At 45.9% G+C, this 13568-nt stretch overlaps 1 protein-coding gene across 4 annotated transcripts in view; it reads right to left on the bottom strand.

Annotated features, from left to right (window-relative positions):
• KLHL20 (kelch like family member 20) overlaps window positions 1–13568 on the bottom strand; it is a 154240-nt gene that overhangs the window by 123861 nt on the left and 16811 nt on the right. For 2 of the 4 annotated variants that reach the window (XR_003942558.1, XM_030207239.1), the window contains exon 2: window positions 8314–8379. Coding sequence is in view for 2 of the 4 variants with exons in the window: in XM_030207239.1 (XP_030063099.1) it covers window positions 8314–8336 (23 nt within the window). In the remaining 2 variants the exon portion in view is untranslated. The other 2 variants (XM_030207241.1, XM_030207240.1) reach the window with 2 other exon arrangements.

The following is a 13568-nucleotide window of genomic DNA, read 5'->3' as shown; positions in this document are numbered from 1 at the left end:
CATGCCCGGACATGGGACCCGCATGGGAGGACGGAGCCGAAGCACCCCTCTAAGAAACCGTGTCACATCCAGGGAAGCAGCCAGAGAGAGGCCAGCGACCTTCCCTCGAAAAAATGCTAAGGCTAACACTTGAACACGCAGGGAATTATAGGCCAAGCCTTTTTGTAAACCATCCTGCAAAAAGTCAAGTATCAGCGAGACAGAAGCCCGCATGGGTGTAATCACTTTAGAAGCACACCAAGCCTCAAATTGGCGCCAAATCCTGGCATAAGCCACAGAAGTGGAATGCTTGCAGGCCTGTAGGAGAGTGGAAATGACTTTACTGGAACATCCCTTGTCTCTCAATTGCGCCCTCTCAATAGCCATGCTGTAAGACCAAAGCGGCAGGCGTCCTCCATGGTCACCGGGCCCTGTGACAACAGGTTCGGTACCAGAGGTAACGGCAGGGGATCCTCTACCAGCATCCGCCGGAGATCCGCATACCACAGCCTCTTGGGCCAATCCGGGGCAATGAGAACCACCTCTCCTTGGTGGAGCCGAATCAGCAGGAGTACTCGCCCTATCAAGGGCCACGGAGGGAACACATACAGGAGGCCCTGAGGCCAGGGTTGAGCCAAGGCATCCAACCCTGCCGAGTGAGGATCTCTCCGTCTGCTATAGAAGCACGGGACTTTGGCATTTGTGCTTGACACCATAAGATCCATTACGGGCTTTCCCCATTTGGCTCATATCTGCAGAAATACTTCGTCTGCAAGTTCCCACTCCGCTGGGTCAATCTGATTCCTGCTCAGATAATCGGCTTGCACGTTGCTCTGACATGCAATATGAGCTGCTGACAGAAACTGCAGATGAAGCTCGGCCCAGTGGCAAATCTGCATGGCTTGCGCAGCTAGAGCTAGGCACTGAGTGCCTCCTTGGCGATTTATGTAGGCCACTGCTGTCATGTTGTCCGACAGAACTCTGACAGCCAATCCTTCCAGGGTCAATTGAAAGGACAGAAGCGCCTGGAAAATCGCTTTCAACTCCAAGCGATTGATGGACCACTCCGACTCCTCGGGTGTCCAAAGACCCTGGGCATGCCTTCCCCGGCAATGTGCACCCCAGCCCTTCAGGCTGGGATCTGTTACCACCAGGCACCAATCGGGGAGCGCTAGCGGCATTCCTCACCGCAGCATGCTGTCTGAGAGCCACCACTCCATACTGAGCCGGGCCGCAGGGAGCCACGTGAGTCTGCATTGATAATCCTGAGATATTGGAGACCACCGTTGAAGCAGGGAACACTGCAGAGGTCTCAGGTGCGCTCTCGCCCACGGCACCACTTCCAAAGTGGCCGTCATTGACCCCAACAGCTAGACTAGGTCCCAAGTTCGCGGGCAAGGCATCCTCAGGAGTAGACGGACCTGGTTCTGAAGCTTGCACCAACTTTGCTCGGGTAGGAAGACCATCCCCGAGGCTGTGTTGAACTGGACCCCCAAATATTCTAGAGATTGAGAGGGGGTCAGGTGACTTTTGGCTATATTGACGACCCAGCCTAGAGATTGCAGTACTGAGACCACTCTGGCTGTAACCTGATGACTCTCTTCTACAGAGTCTGCTCTGATGAGCCAGTCGTCCAGGTACGGGTGAACACGGATACCCTCTCACCTGAAAAAAGCAGCTACTACCACCATTACCTTCGAAAAGGTTCGGGGAGCTGTGGCGAGGCCAAAAGGCAAGGCCCGAAACTGGAAATGTTTTCCCATCACCACAAAACGCAGAAACCTCTGGTGCGGGGGCCAAATTGGTATGTGCAAGTAAGCTTCTTTCAGGTCCAGAGACGTGAGAAACTCCCCTGGCTGTACCGCCACTATGACGGAGCGCAGGGTTTCCATGTGAAAATGCCGCACGTTCAGAGACTTGTTGACTTGTTTTAAGTCTAGGATAGGCCGAAAAGACCCTCCTTTTCGCGGCACCACGAAGTAAATGGAGTAACGACCAGAGCCGTATTCGGCGGGAGGCACGGGGGAAACAGCCCCTATATGAATCAAGCCTTGCAAGGTCTCCTCTACCGCCGCCCGTTTGGCAGCAGAACCACATCAGGACTCCACAAACACGTCTCTTATCAGGGCATTGAATTCTATTCTGTAGCCTTCTCTGATCAGGTCCAAGACCCACTGATCTGAGGTGATCTTGGCCCACTCCTCGAGAAAGAGGAAAAGTCATCCTCCTATCACAGGAATCGAGGAGGGGGCCGGCGCACCATCATTGAGAGGGTCGCCCTTGAACTCCAGGTCTTGAGCCTGCTGCTACGGAACGTTTGTCCGAGCGAAAGGAGTTCCTCTGCTGAAAACGGGCACGCAAAGTGAACCCAGCAGCACGCCACGGGCGGTACCTTCTAGCTTCACGGAAGCGAGGTCTGTAAGAGGAGGGAACCGCCTGACCCTTGGAAGAAGGCCGCGGCCTATCCTCGGGTAAGCGCTGGGGTTTGGCATCCCCCAGGCCTTTCACAATTTTCTCCAACTCCTCACCAAACAGGAGAAGGCCTTGAAAGGGCAACTTCACCAACCTTTGCTTAGAGGCCATGCTAGCTGCCCAATGCCGTAGCCACAGAAGACGACGAGCCGCCACCGCTACAGCCATCTGTTTAGCTGAAGCTCGGACCAGATCATAAAGGACGTCAGCCAAAAATGACAAGGCCGACTCCACCCGCGGTGCCACCTCCGAAAGGGGCTCCGCTCCATCTCCGGGCTGTTCCACTGCCTGTTGTAACCAAGCGAGGCAGGCTCGGGCAGCGTAGCAGCTGCATGCAGACGCCCATAAGGATAGGCCTGAAATTTCAAAGGACCGTTTCATAGCTGCCTCCAGGCGACGGTTCTGCATGTCCTTCAGGGCAACTCCTCCTTCCACTGGGAGGGTAGTTTTCTTTGTCACAGCCGTGACCAGGGCATCCACTTTAGGCACTGCTAGGCGCGCCAAACGCTCCTCACTTAGAGGGTATAATTGCCCCATAGCCCTGGCGACTTTCAAAGGCCCCTCGGGGTTAGCTCATTGAGCCGTGATAAGCTCTTGGATGGAGTCATGCAAAGGAAAGGCTCGAGCAGGCTTCTTAGTACTTGCCATCCTCGGATTACCGGAGGAAGTCTCAGTACTCCCAGGGTCTTCTATAGAGCAGACCAGCAAGACATCAGTAATAAGTGCTGGCAGCTCATTGCAGTGGAAAATCCTCACTGCGGAAGGATCATCTGGATCCAGTGGCAATCCTGCACCTTCTGGCTCTCCAGTCCACGAAGGCCTGCCAGACCCCTCAGAGTCCTCACATCCCGACCACGGGGGGGGGGGGGGGGGGGGGGGGGTGCATCACTCTCTGAAGGGGAATCCACCCTTCTGCACTTGTCTTGCAGCCATCTGTCAGGGGAAAACGCGCCTGATGGTAATCCAAGGCCAGACTCCACTGGAGGGGATACAGAAAGCAGGGCCGCAGGGGACCCCTGCGGAAGAGCTCTTTTTAACAGGTATGCATTATGCAACATCGCTCGCCATGCTCAAGCCGGCTCTACCTCTGAAAAGCACGCCTTACAGAGCCCCGCTGCAGATTTGCGCTTGCCACAAATGGAACAGTGCTTAACTTTCTCAGCAGCCAACGCCAAAAGCGGCGGAAATTCAAAATGGCGGATTTGCGCCAAAATCATCCCACACGCAGGCCCTCCCCGGAGGAGCTACAAAATGCTCTTACCTCACCAGACACAGTCTCCCAGCTCCGGTCACGCTGCACAATCAGAAGAAAACCTCTTTTCTGGGATTGCAGCGCCAAAGCGTGACACCACTTTTTTTTTTTTTAAATGCTGTGAGGAAAGTTTGAGGCAACAGCGAAAGAGGCAAATTTCCAACTCCGGAGGATCAGTAGCGTGGGAAAGGCAGGGAAAGGGCGAACCTATGTGCCTGCATCCACAACGTGGGCAAAGACAGGGACAGGGCTAACCTATTTGCCTTTAAAGTGGGCACCATCAGCCACAACACCCCTGCTACAACTGTAAGCACAGGAGCCACCCCAGGCAGATTTTCTGAAGGAGCTTGAACAAGCTGCAACCACCCTGCTGGGGAGATAGAGAATACTGAAGAGGCAGATGGAGCTAGCTGGTCATGAGGCACTATGGTTTTCCAGTGCTCTCTATCTCCCCCTGCTGGTTGATGGACACAACCCACTCGTAATGGATTCATCTGCTTGATGACAAGGAAAGTGGAGTTATCTTTAGAGATTGAGTTACGAAGATGTTACTTTTTCTCTGAAGTATTTTGCCAATTGATCTGCAGAAGGACGATTTAAAGGTGATGATGTCACTGGATCTGTGTTTAAGAGGTTTTTTATAAGTTGGAATTCTTTCTTCATGTCTGTGCCAAACGTTGAGATTTTTTGGGTATAATAGGTTCTTTTAGCATGTTTGATGGCGTATTTATAGTTATTAGTATTAGGCAGGGTATATATTTTAAACATTATGGTTCAGATCTTTCATTCCCCATGTTGGCTGGGACACCACAAAGGGAATGTTCAGGTCTCTTTGGAAGTTGAGGAGAATCAGATCAAATTTCTCACCAGATATCTTTAGACTGCTAGTTCAATTGGTTTTAACTCAGTTCGATTACTACAATTCTATCTATGCTGGATGTAAGGAGGGTATCCTAAAAAGGCTACAAACGGCCCAAAATACTGCAGCTAGGCTGGTCCTCAAGGTATCGCGCTCTGACAGAGCCACTCCATTATTATGAAACCTGCACTGTTTCCCATTAAAGCCACGATTACATTTAAATTATTTGTTTTTGTCTTTGGCATGACACTGGATTACATGCAGCACTTAATAACTATTCCCTTACACAATATAACCTCTGGTTCTAGAGACTACCTTAGACTTCATCTTCCAGATTGCAAGAGAGTGAAGTCAGTTTACTCTGCTGACTTTAGATACCAGGGTGCTAAGTGGTGGAATTCACTGCCAATGGCAATCAAGGGTCAGCCTGATTACTTGATATTTCATAAAGACTGAAAACTCCTCTTTGAGAGGTTTCTATCCATTGATGGAATCTTAGATTGCAACTGGCCATCAAAAGTCTATATTTGATATTTTGTTTATGGCTTTGTAAACCTTGTCTGTTTTTTTATTTACTGTTAGCCACATTGAACTCGAGTATGTTCGGGATAACGTGGAGTATAAATGTCAACTAAATAAATAAATAAATGCTTGGAAAGGAGGAATCATTTTCTGTGCAACCATGACACCAAACCTCTAATTCTAAAAAAGTCGCCAAAAACTGAACACACTAATTGGCCACACGCCCAATTTGCACATGCAATTTAAGAATGAGCTAATTAGCACCAATAATTGGCTTAACAAGCAATTATTGGTACCAAGACTTAATTGGCATTTACATACGTAAAAAAGGGGGGCACAGAAATGGGCAGGTCAGGGGTGTAACAGGGTCCCATTTTTGAGAGCCCTCAATGGGACCCTGTTACACCCCTGACCCTCCCATTTCTGCGCCCCCTTTTTCAGATCACGCCTAAATTTACGTATGTAAATGCCAATTAAGTCTTGGCCTTTGTGCTTTTATCATGCCTAAAGTTAGGCACGATCCCTGGGTGTAAGTGCTATTCTATAAACCGTGCCTAACTTTAAGTGCGGCTTATAGAATAGTGTTTTTTGGCACCATACAGTGGTGGAAATAAGTATTTGATCCCTTGCTGATTTTGTAAGTTTGCCCACTGACAAAGACATGAGCAGCCCATAATTGAAGGGTAGGTTATTGGTAACAGTGAGAGATAGCACATCACAAATTAAATCCGGAAAATCACATTGTGGAAAGTATATGAATTTATTTGCATTCTGCAGAGGGAAATAAGTATTTAATCCCTCTGGCAAACAAGACCTAATACTTGGTGGCAAAACCCTTGTTGGCAAGCACAGCGGTCAGACGTCTTCTGTAGTTGATGATGAGGTTTGCACACATGTCAGGAGGAATTTTGGTCCACTCCTCTTTGCAGATCATCTCTAAATCATTAAGAGTTCTGGGCTGTCGCTTGGCAACTCGCAGCTTCAGCTCCCTCCATAAGTTTTCAATGGGATTAAGGTCTGGTGACTGGCTAGGCCACTCCATGACCCTAATGTGCTTCTTCCTGAGCCACTCCTTTGTTGCCTTGGCTGTATGTTTTGGGTCATTGTCGTGCTGGAAGACCCAGCCACGACCCATTTTTAAGGCCCTGGCGGAGGGAAGGAGGTTGTCACTCAGAATTGTACGGTACATGGCCCCATCCATTCTCCCATTGATGCGGTGAAGTAGTCCTGTGCCCTTAGCAGAGAAACACCCCCAAAACATAACATTTCCACCTCCATGCTTGACAGTGGGGACGGTGTTCTTTGGGTCATAGGCAGCATTTCTCTTCCTCCAGACACGGCGAGTTGAGTTCATGCCAAAGAGCTCAATTTTTGTCTCATCTGACCACAGCACCTTCTCCCAATCACTCTCGGCATCATCCAGGTGTTCACTGGCAAACTTCAGACGGGCCGTCACATGTGCCTTCCGGAGCAGGGGGACCTTGCGGGCACTACAGGATTGCAATCCATTATGTCGTAATGTGTTACCAATGGTTTTCGTGGTGACAGTGGTCCCAGCTGCCTTGAGATCATTGACAAGTTCCCCCCTTGTAGTTGTAGGCTGATTTCTAACCTTCCTCATGATCAAGGATACCCCACGAGGTGAGATTTTGCGTGGAGCCCCAGATCTTTGTCGATTGACAGTCATTTTGTACTTCTTCCATTTTCTTACTATGGCACCAACAGTTGTCTCCTTCTCGCCCAGCGTCTTACTGATGGTTTTGTAGCCCATTCCAGCCTTGTGCAGGTGTATGATCTTGTCCCTGACATCCTTAGACAGCTCCTTGCTCTTGGCCATTTTGTAGAGGTTAGAGTCTGACTGATTCACTGAGTCTGTGGACAGGTGTCTTTCATACAGGTGACCATTGCCGACAACTGTCTGTCATGCAGGTAACGAGTTGATTTGGAGCATCTACCTGGTCTGTAGGGGCCAGATCTCTTACTGGTTGGTGGGGGATCAAATACTTATTTCCCTCTGCAGAATGCAAATAAATTCATATACTTTCCACAATGTGATTTTCCGGATTTAATTTGTGATGTGCTATCTCTCACTGTTACCAATAACCTACCCTTCAATTATGGGCTGCTCATGTCTTTGTCAGTGGGCAAACTTACAAAATCAGCAAGGGATCAAATACTTATTTCCACCACTGTATATAGAATCTAGCCCTAAATGGCTAAGCTTTAGCCTAAGATAGGGCTTCCCAAACTTTTATCCAATAAGTCCTCATTTTAATACTTAAAAGTTTATGCTAGCCTAGAACATGATGAAAGCAAAATAGCAGACCTCCAGTCCTCCCGCACTCCATTACCTAGTTCCTCGTCGCCCCACTTATCTAAAACAAGAAGGCAGCAGCAGAGGTACTGGAAACAGTGCAGCACTCAGCACGGTGCCCTGGGTTTTGTGTGCATGCTCACAGACTCTAGTACATCACATGGGTTTCCAGTTTAACAAACACAGAATGAAGACAGCAGATAATCTGTGGAAGTTCATGAACATAGGCCCCATGCTGACTGTCACTACTGAGCATAGGTCGCAGTCGAGATCCAGAGAGAGGGGGGAGAAGTTCTCTGTGACCCCCATTCACTGGTGTTGTGCCCTCATTTGGGGATCCCAGCTCATAATTTGGAAAACATTAGCCGAGGATGACAGGGTCACAAAGGTAAATAAGCTGGAAGGAGGTATATAACACACAGACGGATGTGGATAAAGGCTCCTAGCACCAGATCACAATCTTGGTTTTCACTTTGCTGGAAGCCCAGAGGAGAAGGTTTTTTGGGTCATTCTTCCTCTAACCCCCCCCCCCCCCCCCAATAAATAACCCCCCCCCCCCCCAATAAATAAACCACATACCTTGTTGTACATTACTGGAAACATGAAATCATACTTTATTTTCTCATGTGTGAGGGCCACATACTAAATTTAGTGGAAAAGACCAATGGGGAGTAGCACCTGTATGTGTAGATCACTGAAGTAATTCACTGCATATTACTCTGAAGACCAAAAGGCCAAAAACACCCCCATTTTCATTTGAAGTCTGTTTGTTCTAGTTTTCTCTTTGAAATAATCTAAAAAAAATGTAGCTAACTTTCCTCATAGATGTGCAATGTTCAGTCTGTAGCAGATAGCACTTACCTACGCATTGGTTTTCCGTCCATTAACAGCTAAAAGAATCTGATAAGCACTTACCTACGCATTGGTTTTCCGTCCATTAACAGCTAAAAGAATCTGATACTTCAAATTTTAAAGTTATACCTAAAAATGAAAAACAAAAAAGACTCATCGTCAGTATTTCAAGCAGCAGTGGTGCACGTAGGATATAGAAAAGGAACCCTTAAAAGAAGATTTAAGCTGCACCTATTTCCTTAGTCTTAGAAATTACTAGGCAGCCATTAAACAGAAAGCACAAGAACGTATAAAGAAAAACCAGCTAAAATTGAGGTGGTCAAAAAATAATTAACCAAACCTGAGTTATTAATATAAAAACAGTAACATTTGAACACACACACAATGAAACTTGCTGGAAAGACTCATCAAAGAATATCAAAACACCAGAAGATGACCCTACCACAATACAGGAAATCAAATACCCCCAAATTCTAAAAAGGTTGCAAAAAATTGTGCGTGCAAATTTGAGTGCACACCTACGGCACTGTTTACTAAGATGTGCTAAGAGTGCGCTAGTGTTTTTAGCACTTGCTTAACGCTAAAGACACACATATATACCTATGGGTGTCTCAAGCGTTTAGCGTGCATTAAAAACGCTACAGCGCCTTAGTAAACAGGGCCCCCAATTTGCATATGCAATTTATTTTTATTTTATTATTTTACATTTACAATTTTACAAATATATATCAAGAACAAACTTGACCAAAGCAAAATATTCCATACATAATCCAATATAGAAATTCTTTCTAATTACCTGGAAGGGAAAAAAGAAAAAAAAGAACCTATTTTTTAAGGAATATTTACAAACATACCAAAGTAATAAAGGAAAAGTAAGAACTTAAATAACGAGTCAATAAGCACTGCTAATTGGCTTCTTAAGCAATTATTGGTGCTAACTGGATTTAAATCAAAATTTAAGCATGAGTCAAAAATGGGAGGGTCATGGGCAGAACAGGCGTTTTCCCATAAATTATGCACATTGCTATAAAGTAACGGGGATCTGTGTCTAATTTAGGCACAGGGATTTATACCAAGGTTTTGTTAATGTAAATGGTTGTGCCTATATGGAGTTGTGCTATTTTTCTAACATCGATTTTTAGGCGCCGTTTATAGAATTTATTCTATAATGCCTTCACAGGTAATGTGGCCTCAATAAGATACTAAGAGGCCCTTTTATCAAACAGCAGTAAAACGTGACCTAAGAGCGCCCTTATCCGGGTCATTCCTGCATGCTAAGAGAATTTTTACCTCTGAGGTAAAATGGTCAAAGTTCCTGTTTGTGGTATTAATGACCATGTGTTAATTTTGCCATTAGCTGAGGCCATTAAAAAAGATTAGTGCTTGAGCTGTTACTGGTACCCATTATGAAGGTGGAAAGGGCTCATGTGGTAAACATGCGCTAATCGATTAGCACACGGTAATGTAGTTGTGCTAACCGATTAGAGCAGAACACACTCATTCTCCATCCCCAGTCACATCCCCATGACAAGAAATAAACTTTATTTTTTAGCACGCAGATTGCGTGCACAAATGGCAAAATTACCACGGGGCACCTCAACATGCCTCATGGTATGCACGCATTAGTGCTTAATCACAGCTTTGTAAAAGGGCCCCTAAGTGAAAGCTCAAACATGGCAATATATACCTCCAATAAGAACAGCAAGATTTTTTTTAACCTAATTCTACTTTCTGACCATTTCTGTAGTCTGTTGATCAGAAAAATTAATCAAACTTGTCTATAAATTCAAATAGTTAGAGGGATCATTAGCAAACTGTTATATGGTATCCTGGAATGAAACCTAAAAATTCCTAACAGCAAAAGTCTACTCACTAAGCGTATTCTGTAACGAATTGCGCCAAACTTCTAACATGTGCAGGCAAAAAGGGGCATGGTTATGAGCGGGGAAATGGGCATTTCATGGGTGTTCCAAAATTTACACACCTAGTTACGGAATATGGCTTAGTGCGCCTAAATCTACACACACAGATTTACACCAAGTTTTCACTGATGTAAATGGCTACTCCTCTGCCTGTCCACTCCAGCCGCTGCTGTGCCTCATGAAGATCTGTCACCAGAGCCGCTTGCCTCTCCTCTATGCCGTCTAGGTTATCCAATATGAGTTGTAGTTTCTTCCCCACCGCTTGCTCCACCGCTGCTTTGACTTCTTCAGTTATTTCAGCAGCCCAGATCGAACTGGGTGTGGGAGAGGATGGTGCTCCTTTGTCCGCCATCTTGGACTCTCCTACCCGCACTTTATCTTTAAGCTCCTTCCGAGCGGATTTTGACGCCATCAGCCACTTTGCGTCTCACTCTTTGTGGGCCTGCGGAGTGGGTGTCTGTATGCTTCTTTTCATTCTCCGTTCTCGTCAGAGAGGACGCCGATATCGCGTGCAAGAGTTTGCACTACTTCATACGACCTCGCTACTCCATTCCCCAACCGGAAGTCTTCTCCTCCCGCAATTTAACGACTTTGAATAACTTTGTGTTGTCAGCAAATTTAATTACCTCACTAGTTACTCCCATCTCTAGATCATTTATAAATATGTTAAAAAGCAACGGTCCCAGCACAGACCCACAGGGAACCCCCATTATCTACCCTTCTCCATTGAGAATACTGACCATTTAACCTTACTCTCTGTTTTCTTTGTTTTAACCAGCTTTTAATCCACAATAGGACGCCACCTCCTATCCCATGACCCTCCAATTTCTTCTGGACTCTTTCATTAAGTACTTTGTCAAACGCATTTTGAAATCCAGATATACAACCGGCTCACCTTTATCCACATTTTTGTTCACCCCTTCATAGAAATGTAATAGATTGGTGAGGAAAGATTTCCCTTCACTAAATCCATGTTGGCTTTGTCCTACTAATCAATGCTTTTGAATATGCTCTGTAATTTTGTTCTTTATAATAGTCTCTACCATTTTGTGCGGTACCGACGTCAGCTCACCAGTCTATAATTTCCCAGATCTGCTCTGGAACATTTTTTAAATATTGGCGTTACATTGGCCACCCTCCAATCTTCCAGTACCACGCTCGATTTTAAAGATAAATTACATATTACTGCAAGTTCATTTTTCAATTCTATCAGTACTCTGGGATGAATGCCATCCAGTCCAGGAGATTTACTACTCTTCAATTTGTCAAATTGCCCCATTACATCCTCCAGGTTTAGAGAGATTTGATTCCATTTCTCAGACTCATCAGCTTTGAATACCATTTCTGCACCGGTATCTCTCCCAAATCTTCCTCGGTGAAGACCTAAGCAAAGAATTCATTTAATCTCTCTGCTATGGCTTTGTCATCCCTGATTGCCCCTTTTACCCCTCGGTCACCTAGCAGTCTAACCTATTCCAGAAATAGATACATGTATGCAAAAATTGAGCCAGAAACTCTGGCTTCTTACGAGTTTCCAGCCCAAGTTTTGTAATGCAACACCTGAGAATCAGAAACAGAAATGTATTTAAAAAACAAATTTATCTTTCAATGATTTTTATTAAAGCCGTAAGTAATCAAACAATACAAATGTGTATATATCAATCAGTCTCAAAACCACAAGACTTAGCAAAACAAGTTTTTTCACATTTGAGTCCCCAAATGCTGTCCCCGATTCTTTTATCATTTTATATCCCTCGTCCCCCCTCCCCCCACCCTCTCCTCCCTCCCTCCCACCCTCTCCCTCCTCTAGACTCTGGTATTGGGATCTAATGTCACTTCTGTAGGGATCTGACGGGTGTCACTTTGTCTCAGTTCTCTATTCCAATTTGCACAAGATCCTCTGTCTGATCTTAGGCTGTAGGGTACTCCAGTATCGCTCCCATACCCCACGGAATACTTTCCGCTCCTGATCTGGGTGAGCGGCCTCGAGAAGTCCACATAGTTCAAGGTGTAGCAATTCTGTCATCTTTGTTCTCCACAGCTCTCTGGTGGGCGCCTGTGTCTCTCTCCAGTTAAGTAAAATCACCTTTTTTCCTATTAGCACTGTCCTTCTTAAAAGCCCGTGCATCCCGCTGGAATCGGCTTTGCCACAGCATATGTGTCAAACAATAGCAGTGGGGTATCTCCCACTGTCCGCTTCCAGTGATGGCTGACCTCAGCCAGCACCTGCTTCCAGAATGCTCTAATCTGTACACAATGCCAGAACATATGGCCCAAAGTTGCTCTGTCCTCTCCACATTTGGGGCAATTTCCTACTCCAAAACCTGCCCTTCGCGCTCTGGCTGGTGCTATAAAGGCCCGCATGGCAAATTTATATTGTTGTTCCCATTGTCTAGTAAACGTTGATCTGTGCAAGATGGACAGCAGGAAGCTTTGTATAATGTCAGCTGTTATCTCGACCTTGAGGTCCTGCTTCCAGTCTTGTGCCACCTTGCGATAGTCAATGTCCTCTGTTGTGTCTAGGAGATACCTATGATGAAATCGCAATGGCACTATTTCTTCCGATCTTAGAGTAAGCGCTGTTGATATCGTTTCCTGTACATCTTCGGCCAAATTCATTGCACCCAGGGAGCGAGCATAGTGTTTCACCTGTGCGTGTTAAAAAACAAATTTATAACCAGATAAATTTCCCAAAACTAAAACTAAAATCAAAGATGTCCCACAAAAGAAGTAGGAAAATAAGGGGTCATTTTACTAAGCTGAAGTAAAAGGGGGCCTACGCTAGCATCAGCAAGTGTTTTTGATGCGTGCTGAGCACCCCCCAAACAGGTAAAAGGCTGTTTTTTTCTCAAAAAGAAATGGTCGTGAAGTAAGTGAACTACTTGCCGAATGGCCATTTCAGGGAGGGAGCACTTACCACCACCCATTGAGCTGGCAGTAAGGGCTCCCGCCCTAGCCTGGCACTGCCCAATTACCGCCAGGTAAGCACTGGCACTAGAAAAATAGAAAACGGCATGCACTGGGGGTGGGAACTACCACTGGGTTCCTGCAGTAGCCCGGCGGTAGTTCCAGACTGGCATGCAAGAAGCCCATTCTTTTGTGGGACATCTTTGATTTTGCTTTTAGCTTTGGGAAATGTATCTGATTATAAAACATAGTTCTGGGGAAAACAGGAAAAACAGCAGATACAGCAGCAAAATAAGATATCTTGCCACCAGGCCAGTAATATAACATGGGCAGACAATACAGACCAGCACTGTCTTTATCATCATAATATTTGTCTGACCTTTTTAAAATTTTAATCACTCAACGCAATACTATTGTGCCAACAACATTACTGGAATCTGAATCATTGGGCCTGAAGCCATCACCTTCCGGCTCTCAGAGGAGGTTTAT

Source organism: Microcaecilia unicolor, chromosome 6 (genome assembly GCF_901765095.1).
Source record: "Microcaecilia unicolor chromosome 6, aMicUni1.1, whole genome shotgun sequence".
Classification (NCBI taxonomy): domain Eukaryota; kingdom Metazoa; phylum Chordata; class Amphibia; order Gymnophiona; family Siphonopidae; genus Microcaecilia; species Microcaecilia unicolor.
The sequence above is the reverse complement of the archived record's forward strand: the minus strand, read 5'-3'. Positions and strand labels throughout refer to the sequence as shown.